Source organism: Neopsephotus bourkii, unplaced genomic scaffold (genome assembly GCF_033783945.1).
Source record: "Neopsephotus bourkii isolate Nb327-2 ecotype Australia unplaced genomic scaffold, CSIRO-AGI_Nbou_v1 NB_1250, whole genome shotgun sequence".
Classification (NCBI taxonomy): domain Eukaryota; kingdom Metazoa; phylum Chordata; class Aves; order Psittaciformes; family Psittacidae; genus Neopsephotus; species Neopsephotus bourkii.
This window is the reverse complement of record NW_026901735.1, coordinates 2,724,970-2,737,823: the sequence shown is the minus strand read 5'-3', so window position 1 is coordinate 2,737,823 and position 12,854 is coordinate 2,724,970. Positions and strand designations below refer to the sequence as shown.

Sequence of the window (12,854 nt, the reverse complement as noted above, 5' to 3'; positions counted from 1 at the left end):
CTTGGGAAATAAGGGAAATGGGGAAGCACAAAGTGTGGCCTGGAGTTTTCAATGGACTTTGCAGCCTCCCGTGCACTGTTCTGGTCTGCAGTCAGTGTGCCAAGCTGATTTACTTGACTTCCCCCAGCTAAAATGTGATTCTTAGAATTAACTAGCTGCTCAGGTAGTTTATATGCATCAAAATGCGGTTTATATTCCACTGCCTTGAAGGCTGTTTTATCATCCTTCAAGTTGGAAAGCCTCTTATCTAAATGAAACAGCCTTAAATTGTTGGATGTAGTTCATTAAACTCTTGGATAACTAGGAGTCTCTCTGTCATTTAGCAAGTGATATTAGGAAGAGAAGTGCTGATCCACCTTGTAAAAGGAAGAAATTGAATTCTTTGCAAGCTGCCACAATTTGGACAAGGCACATTTTACAATAATAACTGTTAAACCTCCTCTGCCAATTTTTGCCCTTCTCAACTACTGTAAATCCAGGTTAGCCTCTTTGAGGAGGGCTGTTAAGGCAGTTAATGCAGAATTCCAGTTATCTCTTCATTTCAGTGCATTGGCTGGTATTGGTACTTAGACAAGGGGTTTCAACGGTCACTAAATCATGTGAGGTTTAATTGTTTCCGCTGTGGGCAAGAGCCATTGATGGCTATCAAGGATGCAGTTGTGTTTTTAACTGAAGAGGTATTCACTGGGTGTTGTTTGCTCTTTAAAGAGCAACAATTATTGTCCCTTTTGGTTCTCCTAGGAACCATAAGGAAAAACCAATAAGAATGGAGAAGCTTGAAGAGCAAAGTTGAGTGTTACTGCTGATGCTGCTTCTAAGTGTAGTTGTCTGTCTTCTCCCTGTCTGCAGATGTGCAGGCAGCGATGTGTATTTATGAGTGTATTTTGGTTCTATAACACATCAATAATTCAGATGCACTAAGTCACTCACTGCACCAGTGTCTGCATCTGGATTTTTCTCCATGTGGACCTCGTGCCATACAGTCAATTTGCTTTTGGGGCCATTTCCCTCACTTTTTCTTCCACTGATTTTCCACCATCCATATCTTGATGTTCTCACATTGTTTGACTGCTCACAAGTATGTAGTACTCAGTTCCATCAGGTCTCTCCAAGTTGATGTGTTATGTTCTCGAATCTGCTCTCAAGTCCATCCAGCCACCCTTTTTATATCCTCTTCATTGATTATTCCTCAAAACCATGGAGTACAAAAGCAACTGCCTAAAATAATGTCCAGGACATCCCTTGAACAGTTCCTTCTCTCTGCAGCTGCTTGCCAAAGACACTACTGTTTGGATGTTCTCTTCCTAGCAATGACCAAACACATTTCCTGTATTTTCACAGGTAGTAAAGTTAAGCTGTCATACAGCCACTCAAATCCAGTTTCTGCATTTATTCAGTTTTCTCTCCTCAGCCAAAGAAACATATTTGTAGTTCTTACTCATACTCTCTGTAGATTTTACTTCTTTTTTCCCAGTAATCAAGTTGTCTTCTAAAACAGATGTATGTTTCTAGTCTTTTTCTGTTAGATATTTATATAAAGATTAAAATCTGCTTGCAGAATATCATCCCCTATGGAGTAAATTGAAGATGACCAACTTTTAGAAAGCAATATGAAATAATTTATTTTGATTATGCACTCCTTCCTCTCTCTTAACTTCACCACCAAAGCAGTGGCATCTGCTACATGATTTTGCCATGTGGCTTTTTAGCTGATTTTATGGTTGTAGTTATGTTTTCAGAGTCAAGGCATCTTTCAGCTGATGAACACTCCTATGCCTTTGTGGTACCCTGGGTTCAGTTTCCATTGAGCTGAACAGTTACCATGAGCTTGGGCAACTCTATTGAGATCTGCAGAAAATAAGATCATCTGTGCTGGCTAAATTTGCACCTACTTACAAATGTCAAGAGCCTAAATGTATTTGTGCTACTGAATTGCTGTTACATATACATAACAAGATGTATTGAAGGTTTGTGGCAAGTGACAGTACACGAGAGCTTGTCATTGGCAATCAGTAGTTAAATAGATGTGATGTTAAAAGCATTATAAGCTCGTGGGCTGATGTACTGGAGCTGAGTATCTGATACAGTCCAGGAAGGAAAAAGTTACTACTGTTGCAGCATTATCATTGAAATGGTTTATTTTTCTTTGCTGTAGTTTCCTGGAATCAAATACTTAGAGGTAATGGGAATAGTGAGTGTTTGCAGTAATTAAAATCAGGTAAATTGAAACCTTTAGCTGTAAGCATCCCACGTAGAACTTTGTAAGGGGGAGAAAAATTGATAGCAAAATACGGCTCGCAAACAGGTTAGATAGAATGAAACAATGCTGGTGTGGCCAAAGAGGATATCTTTTCTCTCCTTTTTTCTCCTGATGAGTGTGTCTGCAATGTTGCAATAATAAACAGCTCGTTAGTCAGACGTTTTCAGCTATAGCTTTCTGTGTTTCATCTGTTATTCGTGCATGGGGTGGGTAGTTGGAGCTTTCAGCATTACAGACCGTCTGGATGTACATGCTTCCACCAGCTAAAAAAATGCATTAAAATGCAAGTGATCAAACGCCAGCCCTTATGGAGCACTCCAGAAAGCATAGTGGGCATTGATGAAATCCCTGTCATTCAGCTCTTGCCAGTCATCCTAGGTTTTTACTAATGATGTATAATCAATAGCTGATTGTACCTCAGCCTCTGAAGAAACCCTATTAAAATAACTCTACACAGCCATTCAGAATAGGAAGAACAATGCGTATGAGATTTAGAGATAAGTGAAAATTCAGCTGCTGTTCCAGCTATTCATGCCCTAACATGCTGGGCAACCTGCTGTAGAAACCATTTCATTCTAAGACCTTTAATACTTTTACCAATAGTTTCATACAGACCAAAGAAAATGAGTTAATAGAAGTAACATGAAAACGAGAGAAGTTTCTTTGCTTCTCTGTCTCTTCATTTCTTCCTTTAAAATGATATTGAAGAAAAAACTCAATGTATTTGGAGAAAGGAAAAGCAGTGAAAGGAAATGTGTGCGCTTAAAGGTCATTGTTAAATAATGAGCCATCTGCAGCTAATAAAACCTGCTAAAAATGTCCCTGAGTTAGAAAACATCTAGAGGAAGATAGTACATGGTTGTAGCTTTGAGGTCTTTTCCCTTTTTTATAATTGTCATATAAATGGAGATTTACACTCTGAGATCTAGAGTACTTTTGTGTTAATCACAACCAAAAGGACTGAAAAATACCACATTTGGTCTGATTTTACTCGGATGGTGTACGCTGTCACTTGGTTTTGGTTGGAACACGCGGTCTTGCAACCAATTTAAAACATAAATACCATGAGCCTAAAAAAAATAATCTGAGAAACATGGACATGGAAGAGAACTAAATAAACATGCAGGCTGAATATTTGCTTAATGTTCTGTCACAAGAGCATGAGAGATGCGGGGAAGCTGGATTTAGATCACTTGAACTGTGAGAGAGGTCAGAAAAAGAGGAATGAGGTGGCCCTCGTTTTGTCCCCGGGCTTTTCCTTAGCACGTACCATTCATTCTCTTTGTATTTTATATAAAATCCTGTTTTCACCAAATACGGCGTTGAAGGTGACATCATTTGGGTATATCCCCCCCTTTCCCTCAGAAGTCAGTGTGGCTTTGTACTGTAAGGAGAAATAGCATCTTCAGCAAAGCTGGTGTTGAGGAGTTGGTTTATGGCGTTGTCTCCAGCAAATTCTGGTAACAGCAGTGTCACTGCTAGTTCAGAAATTATGGTGGTGTGGAAAATTGTAATAGAAATCCTGATTAATAGCACCTAATGTTTTTAAATATCCCCCATCTTGCATCGTGGTGATGCATTTTCAGATCTCAGAGTTAGAGTTATATTTGGAAAGGGGTATTGACACAGTCATCTCCACTCCGAAGTTAAATGTCACTTGTACAGGTATAGATCTGCTTGCCTCCTGTTTTTCTGTGAAAGAAAAGTATGGTTTATGCAGGCATGTATGCTCTCTTCCTTAGAAGTTTTACATCATAGAAAAAGAAGTAGTTTTACAGTTCTTCATAACCCATTCCTGGTAAACTTGATGTATTGAAGTTCTTACTTCAAGCGTGGAAATGGGTTAAGCTATTTTGGAAAAAGCAGTTGTTGTTCTGGAATAAGTGTTTCAGAGAGACTTAATTGCGATTGACTCTTTGATGTATGATTTGTGGTAGCCTTTCATCCCTGAGAATTCCTATGGGAAGAACAGGCCTTGGATTTCAGTTGCATCTGAGGCGTTTGGTGTTGCTGCACATCCCAAGCAAGATCTGTCCGGGAAGTAAGTGGATGTCTTGGATCTCCTTTCCAGGGACTAACTCTGTCTCTAAAGCATTTCTGATTCCTTTTACCCAATACTGTGTTTTACTCTAGGAATTCCACTGTATTACCTGAGCAGATGGTCAGTTTAAAACCAATTTAGATTATTGAAAGCAATTTTTGAAGAACCATCCTTTAGTTTTGTACACACTCAGCTCCACCAAGGGGGTGTCTTGATGACTCGGGTGTTTAAACAAGATCCTGGCTCTATTTCTGTGCATAGGTAGCTCTGGTGATAATCATGCAAAATTGGAACCCATTCTGAATCCCTAGAAATGAGAACAAATTCAAAGAAGAAGTATATGCAAATATTTGGGTCGTACATAGATCCTGCTACACTGCTGTGAAATACATGAAGATGTATTTGTATCAAAACCATAATGCAGTTCTTATTATTGTTGGACTAAATGTGTTTCTGGCTTAATGATAATGAATTTGGTAAAAATGACTTGATATAAATGAATATATTTAAGTATCAAACTTCCTATGAATCCTGTGTAATAATAGAAAAGGGAGTTTGGAGAACACTGTTTTGAGTATCTTTGATGTAGTAATTGGAGTATATTCATTTCACATGACTGTCATTAAGGAAGAGAGACAAAATCCTGTCATTGAGTTTGTAGGTGTGATTCCCATGTATGGACATTCTCTTTAATCAGTGAAAGGGATTGCTGAAAGGTAAACTTGATAGTTTTGACTTTGGTCTCAACAAAGGAAGGAGAGAGAGAAGAAATGCACGTTTCTTTGAAGGATGAGCTGTCAATCCACTTGATGAGAAGTTCTTAGTCCTGTACTTTACTGTTGCTAGGTGATGTGTGCCAGAAGGGGTCTTTGAAATCCATATCAGGACCGTTAACAGTAAATTTAAGCCCATTAGTGAGAGCATTTTGTTTCTGAGGGTCAGGCTGGGGCACAGCAGCAGTTCAGAGCTGCTCAAGAGGCCATGCAGAGTGATGGTCCCTTGGCAAGGAGAGGTGTGGGGTGGGGTTGTCTCACCTCCAGAAGTTAGACACCTGTAAATGGCGTGCACCTGCACCTTGTGTCCTCACTAGGCAGAACACAGATCATCAGGTGGGTAATTTACTCCTCTCTGACACAGGTGAGAAAATAACTACCCAGAGGGGTGCTTCACTTACTGTTTGGCTGTAGGTGCAGATGGAGGGACTGGACAAGGTGGGACACTTAACCTCTAGAGACAAAGATAGGAAGCAACTCTAAAGTGTCATCATGGATGTAAGAAGTCTTGCGGGTCAGAGCTGTGTGTTTTGCCTATCACAAAATCATTTCAATGGACTATGAGAAGGCAATTCCTATTCATACATGACCATCTGTGCTTGCACTGTGGAGTTTGGTTGGGTCACTTCAGTGGAGCTGGGCTTGAGAAGTCTGCCGGAGTTCTTATCTAGCCATAGGGGTAAGTGCTCTGGTTATAACAGAAACTTCATGCTTATTTATACTGCCCTGTAATACCAATTTACCTGGTCCTTAAAGGGTTAAGATCTGATGTTTGAAATCTGGGTCAAGTATATTAAAACCCCATGCTATATATATGTATGTATATATATTATTGTGGATAAACAGTCTGTGATAAAGCATTCCTGAAGATAAGACATTGTTCTATTTGAAGAAAATCTGTGGGAGTTTTGCCTTCGACAGAGTCACAATGAAAGCTCCTATTTTAGCAAGGTTCTTTGTTCAATTTAAGCACAAATCCGAGTGTTTCCTGGAAAACTCTTTGCATATGTAGCTATCTAATTATGCTTCCTTCCTCCCCATCTCACTTCTGGGATACATAAAGAGGTAGAAAAAGATAAATGCAGTTTTAAATGCTTGGAAATCTCATTCTGATGAGCATGAAATTAAGATGAAAATCTGTTGCCATTTTTGTTTCAAATTGCTTCTGAAATATCAGGACACAAATACAACCATTTGGGATTATGGTATAGAGTCTAGGGAATTCTGAAGTACCCCCATAGCTATGTAATATAGTTTAAAAACCACATAATTCTGTCCAACACTGCTTTAATGAAAGAAACGTGTGCTTCAGGGCATTTTAAAGTAAGGAGTGTGGCATTTATTTAGTACTAGAAAGAGAAGACATTTGGCATGTGCAAATCACATTGACAGAAGTAATGACAATAGCTGATAAATGCTAAGTTTACGTGTCAGGTTTGGTGGTAGTTTGGTTTGTAGTGGTTTGGTTTGGGGGTTTCCTTCAGGCATCTACTTTTTGGAGGCTTTGAGAGCCTTTTCACGCCTATTGCTTCAGTAGGACTCCAGTATTAACTGGCATCATAAAGACAATGTTTTACTGCACAAGATGGCTGAGACAGTAGTTTCAGCTAATAGCTGTTAGAGGCAGGGAGTGTTTGGTATTTTGCATCCACAGGGGTGAATGCTGTATAAATAGCATATAGTACTCACTATAAGTAGACTGTATGTGTAGTCTAGTCTATAATGACTCCTTTAGATTTTTGGTACAGTAAATTAATGTCTTCAAACACCAGAAATTCCTATACTTTAATTGCACAACTGTTTTAGGAACCCAGAAGTTCTGGCTGAATCTTTTGCTTAGCACCCATTTTGGCCATCACATTGCCTGTAACTATTAAGCCCCAAGGAAAATCTTTAGCATTGGGCAGATTCTCCTACTGTTTAATGTGGGATGAGACAGAGCTGCTCTCCAAGATGGTGCTGCAGCTTTGACTAACAAAAGGTGATGCATTCCACCTGAGGTGAAACCTTGTGTGACCTGCTGCCCCATGGCGTGTTTAAATCGCAGTGAGTTTTACTGAATGGAAGCCTTTTAGATACATATATACAGATATCTATATATATATATATCTATATGGCAGAGTATTAAAACACCAGGAATTTGCTGCAGACAGATGAAGTGCTGCAAGGTTTTGCAAACAAGTTTAAAGAGCTGGAGATGCTTATTAGAAGATGTTGCGACATTTACTGTAATGCACTAGGATTTCAGTGCTAAGAGGTACATTTGAGTAACAGCAGCCACAGCTGAAAGCAGTCTTTGTGGAGCTTGTCATTAATGTGGCTGGGCAGCCTCTTGATTTTATGTTATTTTTATGATTTCCAGTGAAAGGAAAACACGATAGGAGAAAGTTTTGGAAGTCTGATTGAAATCTGGTTTTACCCATCTGTCTGCAGGATCCTGGTTTCTAACAAAGCATCGTTACTTCTTCATGAAAGGTGTAGGGCTGCCATAACCTTTTATTACATTTCTCATGTTTATGGATAATTTTCTTCTCTTTTCTGGTTTTGTTTTGAATTGATTTAAGATGTGGTTTTCGTCGATAGATTTGTCAAGACATCAGGGCCAAATAGGGAAGGTTTTCTACCAAGTGAGCAGATAGTCCCCTGCCCAACTCTTGCCTCAATTTGACATAGTTAATCTGGTTTATAATGAATTCTAAAGCTGTTTGTGCTGCCAACAGCATCCTTGCCACCTTCTCTGCATTTCCCTGCTCACAATTTACATCTCCTTCAGGAATGTGTCAGCCCTCTAACATCAGAAGTGTTCCATCAGGAAAACTGGCTTTCCTGGCCTGGTTTCAGGGCAGGTCTTCAGGCAGCTCAGGTCCTTGAGCAGAAGCTCCTGCTAGACTTTATTGGAAGGGAGGAAGCAAGCTGACATCTAGACACTGTGAGTAAAGGAGGTGAAAGGATGCTCCTTTGTCAGAAAACATAAAAGCGGACTTAAATCATTGTGCTACAAAGGGAGCTTTGATGAGCTACGTGGGCACCGATGATCCCATGGGCATGTCCCTTAACATGATAGAGCTTCAATAGCTCAGGTGTTCCAAAAGGGCTATAATCAATAACAAATAGGTCTAATTCTTTTGAATGTCTCTCAAGCAGCTCAATTTGTTCATAATATGGCCCCAGTCTAGCAAAGAGCTTATGCCAAAAACCCGTCTGTCCACTTGTGAGCCAACATATCGAATGCAGCTCCAAACAGCAGCAGACTTTGAGTCTCGTTCCTCAAAATGGAATTATCAAAATCGAAATAATCCGATTTGCATAGATGAAGCTAAATATAGTCTTGTTGCTTGGGTTTTTTCCATGTCCTTTTCCTATCATCTCCACAGGAAAACTTGCTGACATTTTAAAAAGGGCTTTAATTCATAGAGCTCTAATAGTCTTCAAGGTTTTGATAAAGGATATTTTGCTCATCCTCTTAGTGGTGTTTGCAGCTAAGTGTGGTAATAAGGGAGCAGAGCTGTTCATGAGGAATGTGAAGAGCTGACAGTGTGCTTTGGTATCTAAATTTGAGTACTTCGGATCTGAGGACCAAGTAATATGACCTAGATCATCAACTAAGGGCTACATTGTCACTGACAAATGGAAATGCATCTGTCACCCTTAAAGGGAAGATACACCCATGGCAGGGGTCAAAAAGGATGTGAATCCTGCTAGTATCAATATTACTCTCTTTCACTGAGCTTATAATAAAAGTATCTATTTTAAGTCTGTGGAGCACATGGCAGATTACATTGAGGTAGCTCAGGACATGTTTATGTCTTTTACTAATGAGTGCTGGGTCGCAGCCAGAGAAATGTATTGCTGTGAGGGACTGTGAGCTTCAAACTTTGTTAGGTAAGTCTTAGAGAACAGAAGAATTCAGTATTTTACTCATCCAAACCCAGCTGCCCAAAGAGGATGATCTAATTTCTTGCCTTTAAAACATGGGGAAAAATCCTGTGATTTGGAAAAGCAAATTCATACTCACATTGCCTGATTGGCCACTTTGTACTTCTAACAGCCTTCCTGAGCCAGTCCCAGGTAACTTTTCTTTTGATGAATTCTCTTTGGAAGAAGCATCCCATTTCAAATATGTTTCTTTTTCTGTTCTGTGATGCATGCCTAATGCGTATCTTAGACTAACTAAAGTGTGATCCATCATAGAGACATTCTGTAGCTGGCTATAAATACAAAAGCAAAAGGTTTCTCTTCTTTCTTCTTTTGTTGATATTGAATGCAGTTCATCAGTGAGTGAGGAAGAGGTTCAGCTAGGGAAAGGAAGAAAGGAATGACAATTATATGGAAGAATGAAACCAGATAGACAATCCTGTTCCGTTTGAGTTCAGAAAGAATGATGCTCTTCCCAGACAGGCCCTTGAGCAGAAGCATTTATCAGTCTGATTTTTTGGGTTTGAAACGGTAGAGTAAAAATCAGATGAGTTATCATCTCCCAGAGAAATGAAACAAAGCTTTGTAACATTTAGCCTATAAATAGAAGAGAAAGTAACCCATCTAGTAATACACATCACTAACTTAGCGTCTTCAGGGCATTTCTAGCTTTTCTCCTAGGTGTAAGTTATACTTTGTCTTCCTCATTCAAATCCTCATCTGGGGAGCACAGCTACTATTTTTACCTCTCTCCTCTGGTTTTCTCTTATGTGAAAGCCTGTCATTAACTTGTTTACCAGTGAAATTGTCTTTGTCTCAGCACGCAATCATATTCCTTCTTTACAGAACTCCCAAATAGGATTATTCTGTCTGTTTTCGTGCAGTGCTTGCCATTCTACCCAGTATTTAATGAGGCTCAGCATCATACAATAGACAGCCTTGTACTTTCTTTCCAGTTAATACCTCATACTTCAAAATGCTTTCCTAAACCTTGTAATATGTTGAACATATTGAGAATGCCGTTGCCTACAAGCAGATACGATACCAATCAGGAGATGCCCTTTAGACTGATGTCTTGTTGATACAGGATTTCCTGCAAGATCTATGAAAAAGAGCTCTTTTTACCATTTTATGCTTATCATTATGTTACACCAAACTGAATTTGTAAGAGTCAGTGGAGATTTAGATTGTTATTGAAAAGTTATTAAATATTAAGAAGTATCATAAACACTAAACATATGCAGACAGTGGGGAAGGAGGTTGAAGTGAGAGTGAAATGTGAACTGCAGGGTATATTTGTGTCAGTTTTGAAACCATTTGATCTCTACACAGAATCCGTCATCCCACAGTGGTGCTATTTGATGGCCATTTCTTAGTATTTGTAGCAGAATGACAAATCTTGCCTTTCAGGAAGCCTGAACTTCCAAACTAAAGGATTGAAGTCAATCATGCAGGGCTTCTTTTCATTTGTTTTTTGCCTTTATAAGTTTCATGTTGAGGCCAAGGACCAAGCAGTTTCCTTGGTCTGAGAAACACTGAGTGCATTTCTTGGAAGTGCTGCAGCCTAATAGCAACCAGTAGAGTCACAAAATAACCTGAAATTTGTCTCGCATGCTGCCAATGAAGCTGAGGTTCAGGCTATTATTAGCTGATAAAAATCATTGAACATATCTTTCCTTCACAGAAATGCTATGTAGTCATTGCTATATTAAGGATTGGAACAGGCTGCCCAGGGAAGTGGTTGAGTCACCATCCCTGGAGGTATTTAAAAGACGTGTAGACGTGGCACTTGGTGACATGGTTTAGTGGTGGACTTGGCAGTGCTGGGGGAGCGGTTGGACTCCATGATCTTAGGTCTTCTCCAACCTGACCAATTCTGTCATTCTATATTGAATATAGACCTGAAAAAAAAAGCTAAAGATTAAATATAAATGGAATATATGTATTTAAATAATACATGACTGTTTGAACATGAAGATAAAAAGGGAGGGCATCACCAAAATTCCATTATTCATTTCATAGTGTTAATTCCAACCAGTCTTCCTAATTCCTCAGGAAAACCTGAGTTCTCCTGTTAAGGTTTATCTAAAATCCATTAAAACCATAGAAAATCTCTCTGCCAAGGCCAGTAGCCTTTGGACAGATTGTGTTATTTTGACAAGCAAAACAGTTTATGTGTGCTTAAATTCTGAGGCAAAAATTACTGCAAATAGGAATGTGCAGCCATCAACTGGACAGCTTTTAGCCTGTACTGTTGCAATACAGAGCTCAAAGGCTTTGAAGGATTTACAGTACTGATTTTCTCTTTATTCTGTGTTAATAACTTTAAATATTTGAATGAATATTATTTGCAAAAATAATCACTTCTTTCAGTAAAAGCATTTGCAAAAGATTGTTAACTCTTTTGCATTGTGTTTACTTGCAGGATCCCAAACTGCGCGAGCTGTTGGATGCTGGGAATGCAGGAGGTCGCCTGGAAAATCGAATGATAACTGTTGTCTATGGCCCAGACCTGGTCAATATCTCCTACTTGAACTTGGTGGCATTCCAGGAGGATATAGCAAAGGTAATATGACATTCATCTGTGTCATATAAAATTAATGTTTATGAAGTGGAGACCTGGTAGCAGCCTTCAGGTATCGGAAGGGTGGCTATAGGGATGCTGGGGAGGGACTCTTCATTAGGGACTGTAGTGATAGGACAAGGGGTAATGGGTTAAAACTTAAACTGGGGAAGTTTAGACTGTATATAAGGAAGAAGTTCTTTACTGTGAGGGTGGTGAGGCACTGGAATGGGTTGCCCAGGGAAGTTCCATCCCTGGCAGTGTACAAGGCCAGGCTGGACAGAGCCTTGGGTGAGATGGTTTAGTGTGAGGTGTCTCTGCCCATGGCAGGGGAGTTGGAACTGGATTATCTTAAGGCCCTTTCCAACCCTAACTATTCTAGGTTTCTATAAGTGTTAGTTTGAAATATGGGTAAATGAGATAACAGTGGAGATTGCTATGAAATGAAACTCACTTCTGTTACAGAGCTGTGCTGGTCAGCACCCAAGAGGAAACGTGCAGGCATTCTTTTTCAAGGAGTTTATTTAGCAAAGTTTGTGCCCCTGGTATTTGTGCTCATCTTCAGAACATTGCTGTAAATCCCAAATACACACTGGGAAAATAATGGTACACACAAATTTTTACTCAGCTGTGAGTTGTGTGCTCTGACTTTCCAAACACATCTTGGGATCTTTCAGTAGTTATCACCCTTTTATGCTTGTTCTTAGTGTGTGTGAATTATGGATCATCTGTGAGGGCCAAGTTTGGAACCAACTGACTTTTTAAGGTTGGCCTATATCAAAGTAGTGGGAATCTACAGCTCTACATTGTGCGCTTAAGTAGCCAGCAATCACACACCTTAACACACACATAAATATTCCTGTTTGTATTCAAAGGTCAGTTTTAAGCCTACTGATAGCCCTTGGTAAGGGTTGCATAGTCCATGCCATTACCTTAGCAAAGTAGTTTTTCCATGCAGGTGTACAGTCCCGTCATTTCTGTCCAACATACCACATAGCTGTTTGTGCCAAGCAAGTTCCATATGATATTAGTACATCCTTTGGTTTTGGTTTGTTTGGGTTTTTTTTTCCCCTCTTCTTCCAATTCCTGTACAACTCGGTTGTGGTTACTGAAGTGGGAGCTCTTTGCTTTATCTCTTCCAATTGACATTCAAAAGCTACCCCTCTTTCTGCTTCCATTCATACAGGTAGACTCTAGTGGCAGCCTCCAGATAACCACACACAGAACACACTTTAACATGGTTTGCACCCTCAAGTGTAATAGGTTGCACTAAAATGACCGTTTCTCTGTAGGCTGCAGTTA

The 12,854-nt window shown here is 39.6% G+C and overlaps 1 protein-coding gene across 4 annotated transcripts in view; it reads left to right on the top strand.

Moving 5' to 3' along the window:
- Positions 1 to 12,854, top strand: part of PLCB1 (phospholipase C beta 1) — a 400,808-nt gene that overhangs the window by 231,503 nt on the left and 156,451 nt on the right. For 3 of the 4 annotated variants that reach the window (XM_061364798.1, XM_061364800.1, XM_061364799.1), the window contains exon 4: positions 11,415 to 11,555. In XM_061364798.1, the coding sequence (XP_061220782.1) occupies positions 11,415 to 11,555 (141 nt within the window). Of the gene's footprint in view, positions 1 to 5,612; positions 5,754 to 11,414; positions 11,556 to 12,854 lie in introns of those variants that run through there. The other variant, XM_061364801.1, reaches the window with a different exon arrangement.